This window comes from Anopheles gambiae, chromosome 3, assembly GCF_943734735.2.
Source record: "Anopheles gambiae chromosome 3, idAnoGambNW_F1_1, whole genome shotgun sequence".
NCBI lineage: Eukaryota > Metazoa > Arthropoda > Insecta > Diptera > Culicidae > Anopheles > Anopheles gambiae.
In genome coordinates, this window is record NC_064602.1 from 40,874,768 (window position 1) to 40,891,006 (window position 16,239).

At 41.7% G+C, this 16,239-nt stretch overlaps 1 protein-coding gene across 7 annotated transcripts in view; it reads right to left on the minus strand.

The window, feature by feature from the left end:
* Nucleotides 1-16,239, minus strand: part of LOC1279129 (neural-cadherin) — a 273,365-nt gene that overhangs the window by 11,916 nt on the left and 245,210 nt on the right. For all 7 annotated transcript variants that reach the window (XM_061656692.1, XM_061656693.1, XM_061656690.1 and 4 more), the window contains 2 exons: nucleotides 15,089-15,204; nucleotides 14,774-14,938 (listed from right to left, as the gene is read on the minus strand). In XM_061656692.1, coding sequence (XP_061512676.1) covers nucleotides 14,774-14,938; nucleotides 15,089-15,204 — 281 coding nt within the window. The remainder of the gene's footprint in view (nucleotides 1-14,773; nucleotides 14,939-15,088; nucleotides 15,205-16,239) is intronic.

Consider the following 16,239-nt stretch of genomic DNA (forward strand, 5'->3'; position numbering starts at 1 on the left):
GTGTATGATTTTCAGAGTCAGATTGTCGACAGGGCTTTTCCGGGAACGCGTCTATGTCAAGGACACGAATGTGGAGGTCACATTAAATGTGTTTTCGAACAAGGCGTGCGAATAAGCGCAAAATACCGACGCCAACCGGAAAGAGTGTGTAATGGGCGTGTACTTATTTTAATTAAAAAGATTACTTCTTAGATTTCATGCTTATTCTAGCCGGCGTCAGCAGCGAACCGGCCTAGCGACGTACCGAGTGACGTTTCCGCTTCGCGAAGGCAGATGGGACAAACTCGCAATCAGAAGCAAGTTGGACATGCGTTAATTTTCGGTGATAGCTCATAATTGGGCGAAACGCATTTCACAGGAGTCACCCGACGCGGCGACTGGATGTAGCAGGCTCGCCGGATGTACAAAGCGCCTGTGGCATTATATACAGATCTATTTTTGCGAAATCGCTTTGCCAACAGCTTGCTTTGCTGCTTGTCGGAGGGATTTTTTTATTGTTTATTTGAGCGCTTTAGATGTATGACAGCTGTGAACTATCAATCATCTTAAGATACGAGAGAATGTGTGAAAAATTGGGCTAATGGTGGAGTAGCGTCAACATTCCCCCTTAATCACACACACACACATGGTCACAAACACAACACATACAAGTGTAACCAAGTTTAGAGGAATTATTTAAACAACAAGCAACGAATATCTGCACAAAACGTAACGAGGACGCTTGTGGCAGCTGATGTGATTGGGAACATGACAATGCTGTACGAGAAGGAACTCGACGACATACTCGAAAGAGTTCGGAACAGGATGCGTCTTGCACCGTATGCGTTGGAACGTCAAGCCATAGTGTTTAGCGGCAGTAGCATGGTACTGGTATGACAATATCATTGAATCTTTACCCAAAAAAACCGATCGTTTGAGACGTTCGATAGCGATGGGATAGAGACAAAAATAAAAAGGGGAAAGAGAGCAAAGAGATAGAGAGTGACCGTAGTAAATCTATATAATTTGTAATTACGTCTTACCCCGTTAAAAGTATGTTAATATTTATATTTCACCTCGTTAGGATGCGCTCGAGAGCGAAAAGGTTCCATTGACGTGTGTATGGCAGTACGTGCCATTCGATTACTGACTTTTACCATCATCAACCAGCGAGAGCAATGGAGACATTGTTACGGATCACAGGATAAACCAGATAGAGGATGAGAAGAATCGGTCCCTTCGTTGCTTTGGTTGAGTGCACGTTGACGTTATTATCATCGTTGTCGTTTTCCCCGTGCAAGATGGTTGCATACAATCAAAGTCACGTTGCCAATGCGGCCATCAAACATTTTCCAGCGTGGGATATGAAGCATTGAAAAGAGGGAAAGCCGGAAGCCGGATCTTGTGTGGAACAGCACGGTGCTCGGTAAATAAGATTATGCTTTCGCCTTACTGAAAATGCCTTTACTTGCGTGCACGGAAGCGAAAAAGACTGAAGACGATTCGTTTCGTACACAATATGGGGAAAGTTTCATGTATAAAACACGTTTATCGGTAGTGGCGGCAACTATGGTCTGTTGCTTCCATTATATAATATCCTGTATTGATAATTCGTAGTGCACAGAGAGACGGTAGATGTGGAATGCATTTTGAGAACAATTATTTTCAAACGTAAGGTTTATAAATGATTAGAGTGATGAAAACAAAAACAACACTTTATTCGTATACCTTTAATTATAATATCAACATCAGCTCTATACCAATCAGACGAGCTGAGGCTAGATGAAATAAACGAAAGTGACGATATATTTCTGAATGTTTCCAAGCACAAACAAACTAAATTTGGTTTGTTTTAAGCTGAAAAGCTATCCTTATTTGCTATGGTGACCGATGCAAACTACTAAAAGCATGTTTATTTCCATCAGCCTCCCCATCAGCATTACCGTGTCCTTTACCGTCTTCTCTAGCTAACCAGCAACTTTGTGGCCTTTCAGCAAACTATCTCATAAATTAAATAAATGTGTTTCAAAGGCAAGCTATCCCAACGACTATGTGCGTCTCTGCTCTGAGCATGTGCAATGGAATACAGCATCATACGAGGCCAGATAAGCCGACCCTTCCCAGTGCCCATCGGAAGCGTTTGCGTTTCGGTTTGGTCCAGCGAATGTGTGTGTAGCTGGTGTCATCAAGCATACCCCGTTTTACTACTAAGTACCACTGACCGAGAGGAGCCATGTAACGGTCAGAGCCATAATTGAACGATCGAAAGCAATAAAATTGATAAGTGCCTTCCATCGTATAGAGGTCATTTATTTCACTTCACCCGAGGAAAGTGTTGCCAAAGGGCTGCTTCTCTCACACATGCACGTCCATGCGGCTGGGAGTGTCTTTTCTAAACCTTTACGAAGCTAATGACATATACTATCTATCTTCTCAGTGCCCCTTGGTCCAGGGGAGAGGTGAGGATAGTTGAATAAGTACCGAACTCTATCCGCAGTGGGACACTATGCCAAATACGCATCATCAGTGAGCTTGTGGGCAAAAAAGTGCCCAGTTTCAGCTATAAGGACACCTTTCTCTTTGATCAAAGAGCACGTCATGTGGAGGGATGCTTACGAGCAGGATAGAGACGGGATCTATTGGTATTTAGTGTAGCATCATTTCGTTCCCAGCTCTTGCGTGATAATCTTTAGAACGGTGGTTCTCAAGGATGTGTGAGAACTTTGAGTAAGGGTCTTTACTTTTACGGTGTGCGCTAGGCATGCTGGTTGAACAACTTCCTTAACACGAAGATAGCAGGTAGAGTGTTTGTTAGTATGTAATATCGGTACGGCTAACTAATCCACCACCATCTTGCTCGAAAACTCTGCTTTTAGTTTGCCAGAATTGAATACAATACTTTTCACTAAGGGATTCTTTTGTTTGAACGTCAAACAGATCGAGATGTACCTTCGGAAATATCTTGGTTTAAGAAACATCGGTACCTTTGTATGCTTCCTTCACTTCAAAAGGAGCTGCGAATTTTACGATCGATTCGACATGTTTGCAGTTCATGCGTTGCGATCCGTAAATAGGTGTGCCGAATGGAGTTAGCCTGTGTGGTATGAGTGCCCCGGTAGATACAGTTATAGCTTTAGTGCAACATTTTACGGCCACGTAACTGTACGGACGTGATTTCCACAGCAATGTTGGTCATGTTCTTTTCCATTTTGTGGAACAAATTGTTTTCTTGGATTCGTTTGTTTTACTCCTTCACAAACAAAGTACGTTTTCCGTTTCAGATGTTTCAAAAACTGTTATTGCCGCCGTTCCATAGGCGGTTTGATAAGTGAACATGGGCTTGTTCGTGGGCCATAAAACGACACGTTTGTGAAGTCTACAATTCCGTCGAAAATGAAACCGTATGCTTCTTTCATCGATAGACCAGAAACAGGATGAAAGTGTGTAAGTTTGCTGGACGGGAGTAAATTTGTCGTAAAAGAGTGGAATTGTTTTTTTTACGTTTTTACACCATCCACGTCGTTCTCACGTGCGCGTTTATCCACTCTGCCCTAAGCAATGTGGTATGGCAGAAACACTTCGTATTTTTCTCAAACACAGAAACGATTTTTGGGTGAAATAATGAAACCAATAGCAGTGTACCACCACGAGCCGCACATGACCTAGGGCAAAGCGAACCGGATGGATTTTGCCCGATGACAGTACCGAACCAGTTCACTGGCTGAATATTGTACGAGAAAGTTTGGAATCTAACTTTAACGACCCAAAAGTCGTGGAAGGGAGTGCATGTGTGTTTTACTGCATGTGCCCAAGCGATCACTGCATGTTACTTAGGATTGTACGACCAACTTTACGACACCATTAGGTGCTTCGGCACGATCCCGACTTTTCAGTTGGGTTGGGTAACAGTGAGTTAGCATTAGTGAAGCTAAATAGTCTTCGTCACTTGACTTTTCCTTAAAAAAAAGAATCCATTACGTGTTTGCGAGCAGCTGCTGGAGGTAATAATATTAAAGGGATTGTGGAAAAGGGAATGGAAGATAAGGGAACAGTTGGCATTGTTTCGGGTGTTTGTTTGCATAGAGGGGATGCTCCATTCCGTTGATTAATGATTGGTGGAATTGAAAACAGCGTGCGACGCACAGATAGCAAAGGGAGCAAGTTTGATCTATATGAAATAATTAACTACGAAGAAGTATTGAGTGCATGCAAATTTGCTCGAGGAGGGTAATTAGTAAAATAGAATTTGTGTTGCCGAGAAGCCTTAAGATTACGAGTCATAATTTGATGACTTTATAACCAAAGCTATATGGAGTATTTCAAACGTTTATTATAAAGATATCGAAAAGGCTCCATCAAATCATTATTCCTGTTTTCGTTTCAAAGGCAGAACGTCATAAATGTTTAAAAAATAAATCATAAATAAATAAACGCTTAAAGTTTTTTTGTCTGTTTGGAGAACTGAACTTTATTCTAAAATAATTTAAAAGATTTAAAATGTCATATTAAATACAGTTAATTTGTTAATCATGATTGAAAAAGTCTGTAGTGATAGAGTGGCGGAAAAGCTCTTCGAAATGAGGTCGGATGGGGTACCGTTGAAATGCATCAGATGATCATGAAAATCTGAGGATAGGAAGAACTACTGGAGGAGTGGCAGTATGGTGTCATTTACCCAGTCTTCTAAATTAGTGACCGGCTGAAATGCTCAAATGTTAAGGGGTCCGTAATGCCGACAAGATTCTCTCCTAGATCCTGTTCTGTCGACTTGCGCTCCTAGAAAAAAAAATCCACGAGCTTGCTGAGCTGTACGACGAACCGAGCATCCTGACGGTGGCGAAGGTTGGCAGGATACGATGGCTGGGTCATGTCATGAGGATGCCGGACTCATGCCGTACCAAGAAAGTGTTCGACAGCGATCCTCAGTTCGGCATAAGGCGCAGGGGAGCACAGCAAACTCGAGGGCTGGATCAGGTGAAGCGAGACTTATCGGGCATGAATGGGAGGCTGTAGCCAGGGACCGAGCAGTCTTGAAAATGAGTGTTGACCGGGCCATGTCACACCGACATGCTCTATCGTGAGCAGGCCAACAAGAGAGAAAAAGCGAGAGAAAGATTGAATAATATCACAGCACCAATTACCATTTGGATGTTAATTAGTTCGAACTATACAAATGACAACATCATGCGTTCTAAGCTCTAATTAATTATTTATTAATTTATTATCTTTTTGTGTTTTTTATTCAATTAATAATTTATTTATTTATTTACTTCCTAACTATATATTCTTTAATGAGAAAAGTCATCTTTTTAGGTAACTCTGCTGATTGTGGCTTTGTTATTTGCCTTATATATTAAAAAGTAAACAGTTATATTGTTAAACGCTTATGTGATCCTCTTGCAAATGTGATATTTACTTAAATTTTACCCGTGTTTATGTGGTAATATTCATTTATTGTCGTGTAGTGCTGTGTCAATAATAAAGGCAAAGACTTAGAAGGCAATCTCTTCATCCATAACTTATCAGCCCTTAAAAGGTTAGACTTGACAATTTAACGACAAAACCAACATGGCTTTTTTTAGCATTCGTAGTTTATTTGCATTTTCTACACATTTCCTACACATTTCCCGCATTTTTTTTTTTTTTTGCATTTTCTACACAAACAATACGATACAATTCCTGCGCCATGTTTTTCTTTGTTCAGGAGGGACGGCTTTACCGTATTGCTTATCCTGCGCCATGTTGTTGTCTTGTAAATAAACAAACAAACAAAAATAACAAAGCACAACACACACAATAAGCCGGACAGAAACATACATGCAAACCACTCACAAAGACATGCTGCCTGCTTAAGAAAACACAAACAAATGATGAATCCTGTTGCGTTGCACAACAGACCGGGCCGTGCTTCCCCCAACTGTTCGCCGGCGGCCGTTTGCCATTTTGCGTTTGCAGTGCAAATGCACTGGGCAAGATATGTTACTGTGTAACCAGAATGTGTGCAATTTTTGTATCTGTTTTTAAATGGGGACATCGTACATTTTCCGTACAGCACAGAATTTCATTTCCACGAAGCATGGAGTTTGTTTGGCGTATACCTTTGTTTTTCTATTGAAACATTTTCCAACCGAATGCGTTGACGCTTGCTTTCTTTTTACTTCAGTGTCGTTTCACTTGCTTGCCTTATATGCAATTGTGCATACTCGGAATGTGTGGAAGCATGTGTGGAAGGACAATGGAGGAGCCGCTATAATGACGAGCTATACGAGATGTACGGCGACCTCACTGTCGTACAGCGTATTAAGCTCGCCAGGCTCCGGTGGGCTGGCCATGTTGTACGCATGGAAACGGACGACCCAGCCCGTAAAGTCTTTTTAGGCCGTCCACAAGGACAGAGGAGGCGTGGTAGGCCCAAATTGAGGTGGCAAGATGGCGTGGAGGCGTCCGCCATTAAGGCCGGGATAACGGACTGGCAGACGAAGGCGCGAGACCGTGAGCGGTTTCGGACACTCCTGAGGCAGGCCAAGACCGCAAAGCGGTTGTAGCGCCGGATAAGTAAGTAAGTAAGCATACTCGGAAGCGTTGTATGTTTTATGCAATATTTCTATGGATGCGTTGTTTTTTTAAATTTCTGCCCGACATAACCAAAAAACATCAAGACGGTTTTGCTGCTTGTTCTATTGTGTCACTAGCAGACGGTAAGCACGGCCAGACAAAGCAGTACAGTTTAGTGCTGGTGAATATTTTTCATTTGTGCAATTCTCCACTAATGTTTCGCATGGTGAGGCATGTGCAGTGGGTCATGAACAGTTGCAAGATATAAATTGAATAAATATATGAGGAGACAGGCAGCAGAAGAAAAACCCACATATATTAGCGCGTGGCCACGGAGCTGAAAAAATGTTGAAAAAATTTTCAACTTTGTCAAAATTGCTCGTCAACTGCAAAAAAGAGCTTTTCTCGTGGCCGCAGCAAAAACATACACAAGAGCGACAAAAAGCTCCAACATCTGAATATCATCGATATTCTGTTTAAGAAGCACTAACTAGGTACATAAATCGATTAGAATCATGCATTTTAGCATTATTATCATAACAATGGGTCACAACTGCGCCAAATAGCTGTTTGTTTGCGCTTTTTCACGAACGTCAAATTTTGTCAACTTTTGTCAACTTTTTTTCCTGGCTGCTCCAGGTCACAAAATTTTGACAAAAGCTCAAAAAAGTGACAAAAGCTCACATTTTGAAAAATTTGTCAGCATGTTGTCACTCCCGTGGCCTTTCGCTTTATAATTTTATAAACAGCACTCACTTCCTCAAGCTATCTTCAAGCGTATAAGGTGAGGGAGAAATGTTTATAAAAAGAACAAGATTTAATTTGTCCACCGTAGTGAAGGAAAACTGTGAGAACAACGACAACGAGCTTGCAATCGTAGGTTTTGTACGTGTTTTTTTCACACAATTCAGCATGTTGTTTGGTTCAGCAGTTTGTATAATCAGACGACAGCGACAAGAGCGTTCGACAACGGAACGTCTTACAATGTACAAATGTCAATTCATTTCTAATAATCGTTTGATATTGTTTAATTTTTTACACTTTGTTCGTGATCGGCCCTACATTGTGATATTTTATGTTAAAGTGCAGTGAAAATTGCTCAGGGTTTAATGGTGACCGTTTGGCGTACGCGTCAGTATATTCCGAATCCTTTAACGACAATGGTCGACAATTTTGTTATTAGCCTAACGGACCTAACACTAATACATCGACAATTCAAACGCAACGCTAACGCTTCTCCCAGTGAAAATACGCACACAATATGCTGGATGAACGTAGCCCTAGCTGTCAAGGCGCAACAATAACAAAAAATGTAAACACCATTGCTAAATGAAACAATCTCAATTCTTACGTTTATTACTATATCATCAAAAGCTGATAATTTCTTACGAACAATCGTTATATCAGCACGTCTTCCTGTTCCGATGTTATGGCTTCGTATTTATTTCCCTAATGATAAGTTTACTTTCAATGTCCCAAACAATCTGAAACGGCTCGTTAACAGTCATTGGAGCCAGTGTTGGAGCTGGTCATTCGCCATTAAAAGTCAATAGAGTTCGCACGGTTCATCTTCACTGAAGTGATAATAACCATTACCATCATCGGACAGGTAAAAGTTATCTTAACTATTTGCACACAGTGCAGTTAAGATGCGATGGCAGGATAGTAGGGTATTCCTTTTTCCGGAAAGTTGATCCTGCTAGGGGTCTCAGGATCTCAAGGGACATTCGTAGGTCGTGTAGGATGGTTCCCCACGTACGCGCTTTTCCCGCTCATCCCGCACCAAAACCAAAAATAAAAGCGTTACGAATCTTATCGAATTGCGCTTTTGCTTCGAAGCTGAAACCACTGGCACACGAAATAGCTTTCGAGTCCGATTTGTGGTGGTGGTTGGTGTTTCCAATTTGACTGAAATCATGGGGTTTGGTTTCGGTTCGAGCTTCCGTCCCTGGTTGGCTGGGCAAATAAAACGAACCAAAAAGGGGAGATATGATGGTTTAGGCGCTCTCCTGCGATTCCCTCTTATGTTTCTTTCATTGGCCATATCGGTAAATGAGAGCACCGGAAATTGTGTCACAGGTTTGTTTCTAACCGAGCCGCAAATGCGCAACGCGAGGGACAAGACGCGTGGAAACGGGCTGGCCGTTGATTCGAACGGGTATTTTTCCGGTTATTTCCTTTTCGTAGGCGACAGCGTATCATAGTTAGGCTGAGTCTGACCCAGGGGGACAGTGTGTGCAGGGAACGGTGGATGGCTACTTAGTTGCCGTCCCTGTTTTCAAAGACCGGAAAACGATGTTAAGATTTTAAGTCGACGGCCTTCAAACGCTCCGTTACCGCTCCGTGCCCTTCGGTACAGATTAATATCTACGCTCCGATGGCGTGCAAAAGCGAACGTGACGGCGTCTGTCGCCCTGCGGTGAAAGATAAAACATCAACCGAAAAGCCCGCACTAATGTAACCATCGGCCACATCACAGGATGGAAGATGTCCTTCTTGGGTGAAACGAGCAGACCGTATCAGGTTGGCGAGAGACGAATTGTCTAGCGGGCTGGACATCCCCGCCAGCTATTACGAGCCGCCAAAGTATTGCGTTGTGGTCTTAAGGAGGTGAACTTTACGCCCTATCCCAAAAGCCGGCAAACAGCAGTTGAACGGAAAGTTTTAGCGCTGACACAGCATGAATTCTGTGCGAACGGAGTAGTTGCACTTGTTTGTTCTTTTCCGAGAACCAGGCTCGGTTTTCATGATGGCAAGCTTTTGAACATTCTTTCGGTGCGGTAAGATTCATTGGTCAACCATGTCCATAAGGCTGGTGGCAAGGGGCATGGGAAGAATCGTAAAATTGAAATAAATTATTCATTGTGTGCCAAACATCGATCCGAGAAGAAACCAGTCTGCAACGATAGTGGTAGCATAGAGAGCAAATCTGAAGTGAAATTAAAATTGTATACCAGTTAAGCAGGTTATACATCTCGGGACTCCTTCGAGTCACAATAGGCGGAATTAGTGTGCATTCAGCAAAATATCAACAAATTTTCGCACTGAAAATGAAATAGTTTATGGATGGCTTTGAACGATTCGATCGATTTATGTTGGATTTTAGTACCTAATGCTCAAATTCTATAACACTACCGCAAGCTCGGGTTTTATTGGAGGAGCCTAAACTTCCATTCAAATTCTTATACTAATCAAGCCATCGAGTCATCTTAACACAACTTTTAATAATTGCTGTGGTTTAGTTAACAGTTAACAGTTAAGTTAACAGTTAAGTTAGTTAACAAGACCTTCCGGGCTCTACACCGGGCGTCGGTTGCCGAAGTTGAGCAACGATCAAGCGTCATTTATTACGTGGAATACATTAAGCAAAGTGGCTACATAAAACTTCTTCAAACCCATTAATCCAAGTCCAGCACTCACCCTTTGAATCGAAAAGGGCACAAAGGGATAAAACAAAAGCGGGAGAGAAATTCCAATTTCCAAAGCTTTTACTCGAACCAGTACTAAAACGGCAAACCCTTGCATGCTGGTTTCGCGGTTTTAGAAGAGATACCGGATTTTTTTCCACACATACTCTCTCTCTCTCTCTCTCTCTCTCTCTCTCTCTCTCTCTCTCTCTCTCTCTCTCTCTCTCTCTCTCTCTCAAAAATGAGAGATCCTGCCCTCGACTAGATAGGGAGATTTATACCATCCAATGAATTATCATTTTCTGCTGCCCGCAACGAAGAATGTGAACCCAGAATTCTTCACACTACTCAGGCTTTTCGGAAAACAGTCAGGTCACCCAAACTGCTAGTAGAATAGAAAACGTTTGCAGAGCGTTGCAGCTTTGCGGCAGTGAAAATCAGTGGGAAATAACAACAATAAAAAACAGACTCTCAACCTTACGGTAGCTTATGAAACGAGTTGATGATTGCGATGCTTGGTGCCTTGATTTCGATGCAAAATTCCACCGGCACATAAACCAGCTTATGAGGAGATCGTTTTTCATATTTATTGCTTCGAATCGTTCGGGTGCTACCGTTTGGAAGCACTTTCTCTTGTTCAATATCTAAAAAGGCACAGATGATAGCAAGTAAATTAAAGCTCCAATTGAATAGAATTGCGTTTTGCTACGGCAACAATTGTGAATCGACCAACAGCAATGGTTGGAGGAAACGCATTTAGTGTAGCAATTGGACCGATAGTCAATCGTTTCCTGAGTGCCGGAAATCGTATTAGTTTCGGTGCAACTGATTCATTATCGCAAACACTCTCTCCTATACTACGTCTCGTTGGCAACCGTAATGATAGGAACGCCAATGATGATGATGATGATGACTATTGCATAAACGCACAAATATTGATGAGGAATATATTTAGTCGGTGCTTGACTCGGGCATTACCCAGATACCCAGAAATCGTGCAGGGTTGCATTCGGCAGGGGCCAAACCGGCGGATGCGTAAAATGATTGTAATGGGAAATGGGATCATTTGCAATGAATGCTAAGTGCATTACTGGAAATTCTATTCGCGATCCTATGCTCTCAATCAATCAACGGATAGAATGGGTTTTACATTCGCATAGAATGCTATAATGTGCAAAATGGTGTGTCTGTAAATGTATTCATTGCAGCAGTTTCTGTGTGATTTTAATTCCAGTGAATTGGTAATTGGTTGTTTAATCAGGTTGTTTACAAACGGGTTCATCAATTTCACTCAGCGCAGTTTATGAACATTTTCAACCTGTGCAGTTTTTTTTGTAGCTTACCGGCCATGTTTAGATTGCAAAGCTAGTGTGTATGAGTGTGCCCTACACTAGCTAGCTAGCTAAACTAGCTAAAACTCCCAACTCGAGTTTTCTATGGGAGCAAATATCAGCACGGTTACCATTTTCAATAGCAACTGTCAAGCAATAGCAAGATACAAGATTTGCTAGCTGGGTGATATGAAGATATAAAATGAAATAACCCGCCTGCAAAATCTGTGCTGTGAACTGAATTCCATTTTATTTTAAATTTCATTTATTTATTATTTTGATTTGCCCTTATGTTTTTACATGGAGTTAAAAGGAGAGTCTGGACTCCGTGAGACCAATGGGTACAAACTCATCATGAGCTTGCCACAGGTGCAAGACTTTCTCAACTTGTCCGTGAGAGAGCATCTTTCGATCCAGTATGAGACCCGGATATCTCACATTTCAATTCATTCAATAGGAAAACCATTGACCATCAATTTAGTTTTCCATGTAAGGACCAAGATTTGTTTTAGTCGAAGCGGCACAACCATGGCTTGTACGTTAGTCACATTAACACAAATAATCCAGTTTGCAGCATTTTTTACAAAGGTGTCCGTCTTCCCATCTCCACCAGAGACCTGCCTTTTGCCGCGATAGCAGTAACATTGGTAAACAACACAGTAAACAACACAGGTAAACAGTATCAGTGTACAGTATGTATAACAGTGGTCTCAATAAACTACCCTGCGGCACACTGAATTCCACATATTTTTTGGGGATACTAACTACGTAGTGCGATGCTCCGCTTGCGATGCTTACAGTTTTGATTTGTACTTTTGTTACATATTCCCCAATTTCCGTTATTATACAAATATTTGCAGTGCCTATCCAGTACAAGAACCCTTTGATCCCATGGTTTGCATAATTAACTGTGTAGATGGCGCTACCTAGTAAATCTCAATTGTTCAATCATTCCTAGATGACACCATTATATTTAAATTTCATATAAACTATGATGCAATGCGAATTACCTATGCGTTAGGGGCATTTCAATCACAAACAGTTAGTTACATACACGTTAATGACAAGTTCCAAAACATGACGGTTTAATCATTTTGTTTGATCTGCGTCTGCGTAAATCTCTTTTATATTGCATATATTTACATCTTTTATACAACCATTTTTGTCGCACAAGAAAGGAGAGGAAACCTAGTACTTTTAGGTAACGGTCATTAAAAATTATTAGCAAATGAATTGATATTTGCCACATCAATTTTCCATAAACGAACGGTAACGAAGTGTCTGGCCAGCAATGAAAGATAATTAATAATTATTTATTTAAATTTAAAACTTTCATAACTCGGGTCACAACGCTTTCAATCTTCCCGAGACAACTACAAAGGAATAAAGTTGGAGAGCGCAAGTTCAAGCAATGCTCCACTTTATGCCAGCAGTGTAAGATAGATTTTAAGAATTCAATCTCTTGTGACAATGTTGAAATTACGAACTGCTACCAACATATGTTGGACGGAATTATTTCACAATTACATTGTTGAGTTGCTTTTAATGATTTTTGAGGGAACTTTCAATGACGAAATAGGAAACAACACATCATTTCCGGTGCAAAGCAGCTTGCGGGAAGGGGCTTAAATGTGTTGACCTGGCCAGTTGGTGGCAATTTTTCATCTTCTGTATGCCAGACTCTGAAAGTCCCGGTCTCCGCTGTCCCTCCCAAATCATTGACCGAATTCCATTTGCCACGGCCACATAATGTCTCCCTGGACTCATCTCTCCCAGACTCGAACCATTATTTTTAATGTTTATTGTTCTATTAAATATTTTACATTTATTGTTATTTGTCAGGATCTCCCTATTTCCGTTCGGCCCGGTCCAAGCGTTTCCGGTAGTGCGTAAGCATTTGTTTCGTGCTGACCGTGGAGTCCCAATGAACCGATTTCTTAGCGCCGCCTATTGGTGGCATATTTCTGCTCGCGAAGGGTGTCCATCCCGACCACCGCAACAACAACAAAAAAGCATCTGAGTGTGTGCGTCAAGGGTCAAAGTTTATGATGGCTCGGGACTTATCTACGGTTCTCTCTGTTCGCACAGCTATACGCATCCAATTCGACAGAACCGCTCAGTCTCCCCAAACGGGCGAGTAATGGGTTGTTGCTTTAAACAAAATTATTAACTGGCAAGCAAGAGAAATACAAACGGAGCTGGGAGTACAGGCACAGTGTCGCACTGTGTTGGGACGTCGTTTGCCGTCGATTTGACTGTTTGAATCATTGATAGCGGGTTGAAAATTAGTACTGAATTCGTAATTAGAACCGCCTTTTCCCATGAGCTTCCCGAATCATAAATCGACCCGGGCTTTGTGCAAGGTTGGCCCTTTGTTTACAACTTCTTGATAAATGTCCAAAATATAGGCTTCCCGACTCGTTACACTCGTATTGCAAATCGACCACAGCACTATTTAGTTCTGATGACTTTCCAAAATTACAGCCCGCAGGCACAGTTCACAAACAAACAATAAACCATACCGTTTGATTTGGTCAGGTTTAGGATGTGTGTTTTTTTCTCTCTCTTTATCATCTTCGGTACACTTGATCCAGGTAAAATTGGCCTCATTTTGTGAGCAAACTCTCCAGAGCATTGCAACATCTGAGCGTTCTGGACAGATGATGGTGCTTTTTGGCGCAATAAAAAAATGGGTATCAGTTCTATTAGTTTCCCATTCACTGTCCTCTCCCTAACTATTGAAACTCATACACCCATGAAGCTGAAAATTGCAAACTCGTTCGATCTGATCGCAAGATAGTTGACAGCCCCTTAGGGCTGTCCCTTACCATATAGAAAAAGCGTGCGAGTGCCCATTAGCCAAACACTTTGACTTCAGCACCAGCATTGGATTTATTCGACATGGAAGGTAAGATTTCGAGCAACGTACGTTTCCACGTAGATATATTTTGCAGGCTCGACTCAATCAGATCCTGTGACCCTCGTTAAAATTTTCTAAGAAGGTTAAGCAAATCTTCTGATAGGATCATGTGGGACACACGCAAACGTACACTTTCTAAAAGCTCACCGGATGTGTAAAGGAAAATCAACGCAACAAAGGCTTGGTGAAAAATGGACCCAATTTTAACATCCCGGAGAACATCTAGTTAAAGATTTGTTCGGAAGAAAGACGCACACCCGTATTATTCGTATGCGAGCAAAAGTGTTCGGCCATTTTGAACGCCTTGGTGAACTGATGAAATAGAAGGAGCAGCTCATCTTCATCCTCAAATCAGATGTTTGTGTTGGGCGGCAATGTTTCAAGATACGGAATGATATAGGGAACGATAAGCACGAGACCAAATCCCAAATACCGTTATCCCGGGTTTTTCGTTGCAAGCATGCTTTCTGACTTCTCCAGTCCCTCAAACATAAGTCGCTTCTAGCCAAACTGTCTCGAACGTAAGAGTCAGATGGTCCAATCCGGCCCCCTCTATTGGGGTTCTATTTTTCTACACTTACCCGCAGCACACGCTTCGGCAAGCCTCGGTCGTCTTCCTCGGTGATTTGTGTACGATATGACGATTTCTCAAACACCGGCGGATTGTCGTTTACATCGCGTACGTTGATCAGAACGGTGGTGTAGTTCTCCTTAAAATTATCCGAGGCCGTCAACCGTAGCTCATACTGGTAGGGAAGATTTGAAGCAAAGGAAACACGAAAAAGCTTTATTAAACGTGTATCGGGGATGGCGAAGAAATGGGTCGGATTATAGATGAGAGCATGCATAATCTGACACATTCTCACCACACGCGGAAAGTAGGTAGGTGGTCTTACCTTTTTGATCTTCTCATAATCCAACGCCTTGGCTACGTACAGGGCGCCGGTTGTGTTGCGTATCGCAAACACATTGCCTACGTTACCGCTCGAGATCTTGTATCGTACACCGGACGCTGTAATGAAAAGAGCAAAAAAAAGGAATGGGATGATTATTAGACCGGGTGTGTCGCTTTAAATGAGCTTTAAAGCTTTAATGGAGCTTTATTTCAAACGCATGGGGGAAACTGTACGATTCAAGTTGGTCCAACGAGGTGTTTCAAATCATGTATGATAATTAGCTCCTCCCATCCCAATCAACGATGCAGCGGTTGATTTGTGCCCTCCCGAGGAAAGGTTATGGAGCAATACAAACGAACGCAGTACTTGTTAAAATAGTTCACTGATGACCAAGTTAATCCACTGCAAATTCGCGTACGTATATGTTATTAATTGTACTAAGGACTGGAGTCACTTCTTTAGCGTCCTTCTACCCCGTGAGCAAGTTGAAAGATAAATTTTAAAGGATGTCTTTGGCTAACTCTGTAAATATTTTTATTTCTTGATATTCCAATCTAACCAGAGGCAATCAAGGTTGGCAGAAACACAGAATTATGTCAATTTAAAAAAAAAAACTACAGCACGCTCCAATTGGTTCCAGCTATGAGTAAACCATACAGTGAAGTCGTCTATTAATGTTTAATAATGGATTGTGTGTGTGTGTGTGGGTGCTTGTACGTGTTGTGCAAAATCATATAAACCGAAAACTTACTCACTCCAAAGCTTTGACATATTATTAGTTTTAGACAATTCTATTTTGAAAGGGTTCAGCTTAGAAAATGCATTAGTGAAAATATATATTGTTCATACAATGTGATATGTTCGCAGAAACGCTTGTATATGTGTGTATGTTCCTTGTAGTTTTCTATCATTCGTATTGTTGCATAGATTTTTGATTCGAATTTGTGCGGTAACTCAAGGGTGACGGCCAACACGCGCTCGCTACCACAGTCGGCGGCTGTGTAGCATCTTTGCAAACTGCATAAATGACGGACGGAGCATCGGGTCATATTAATTTTTCATGTAAAATATAGTACATCCCCTGTTATGCTTCCGGTTCACCATAAAGGGACGCCATCGTAGGCGTTAGAGCTGTGCGGTTGGATTTATTA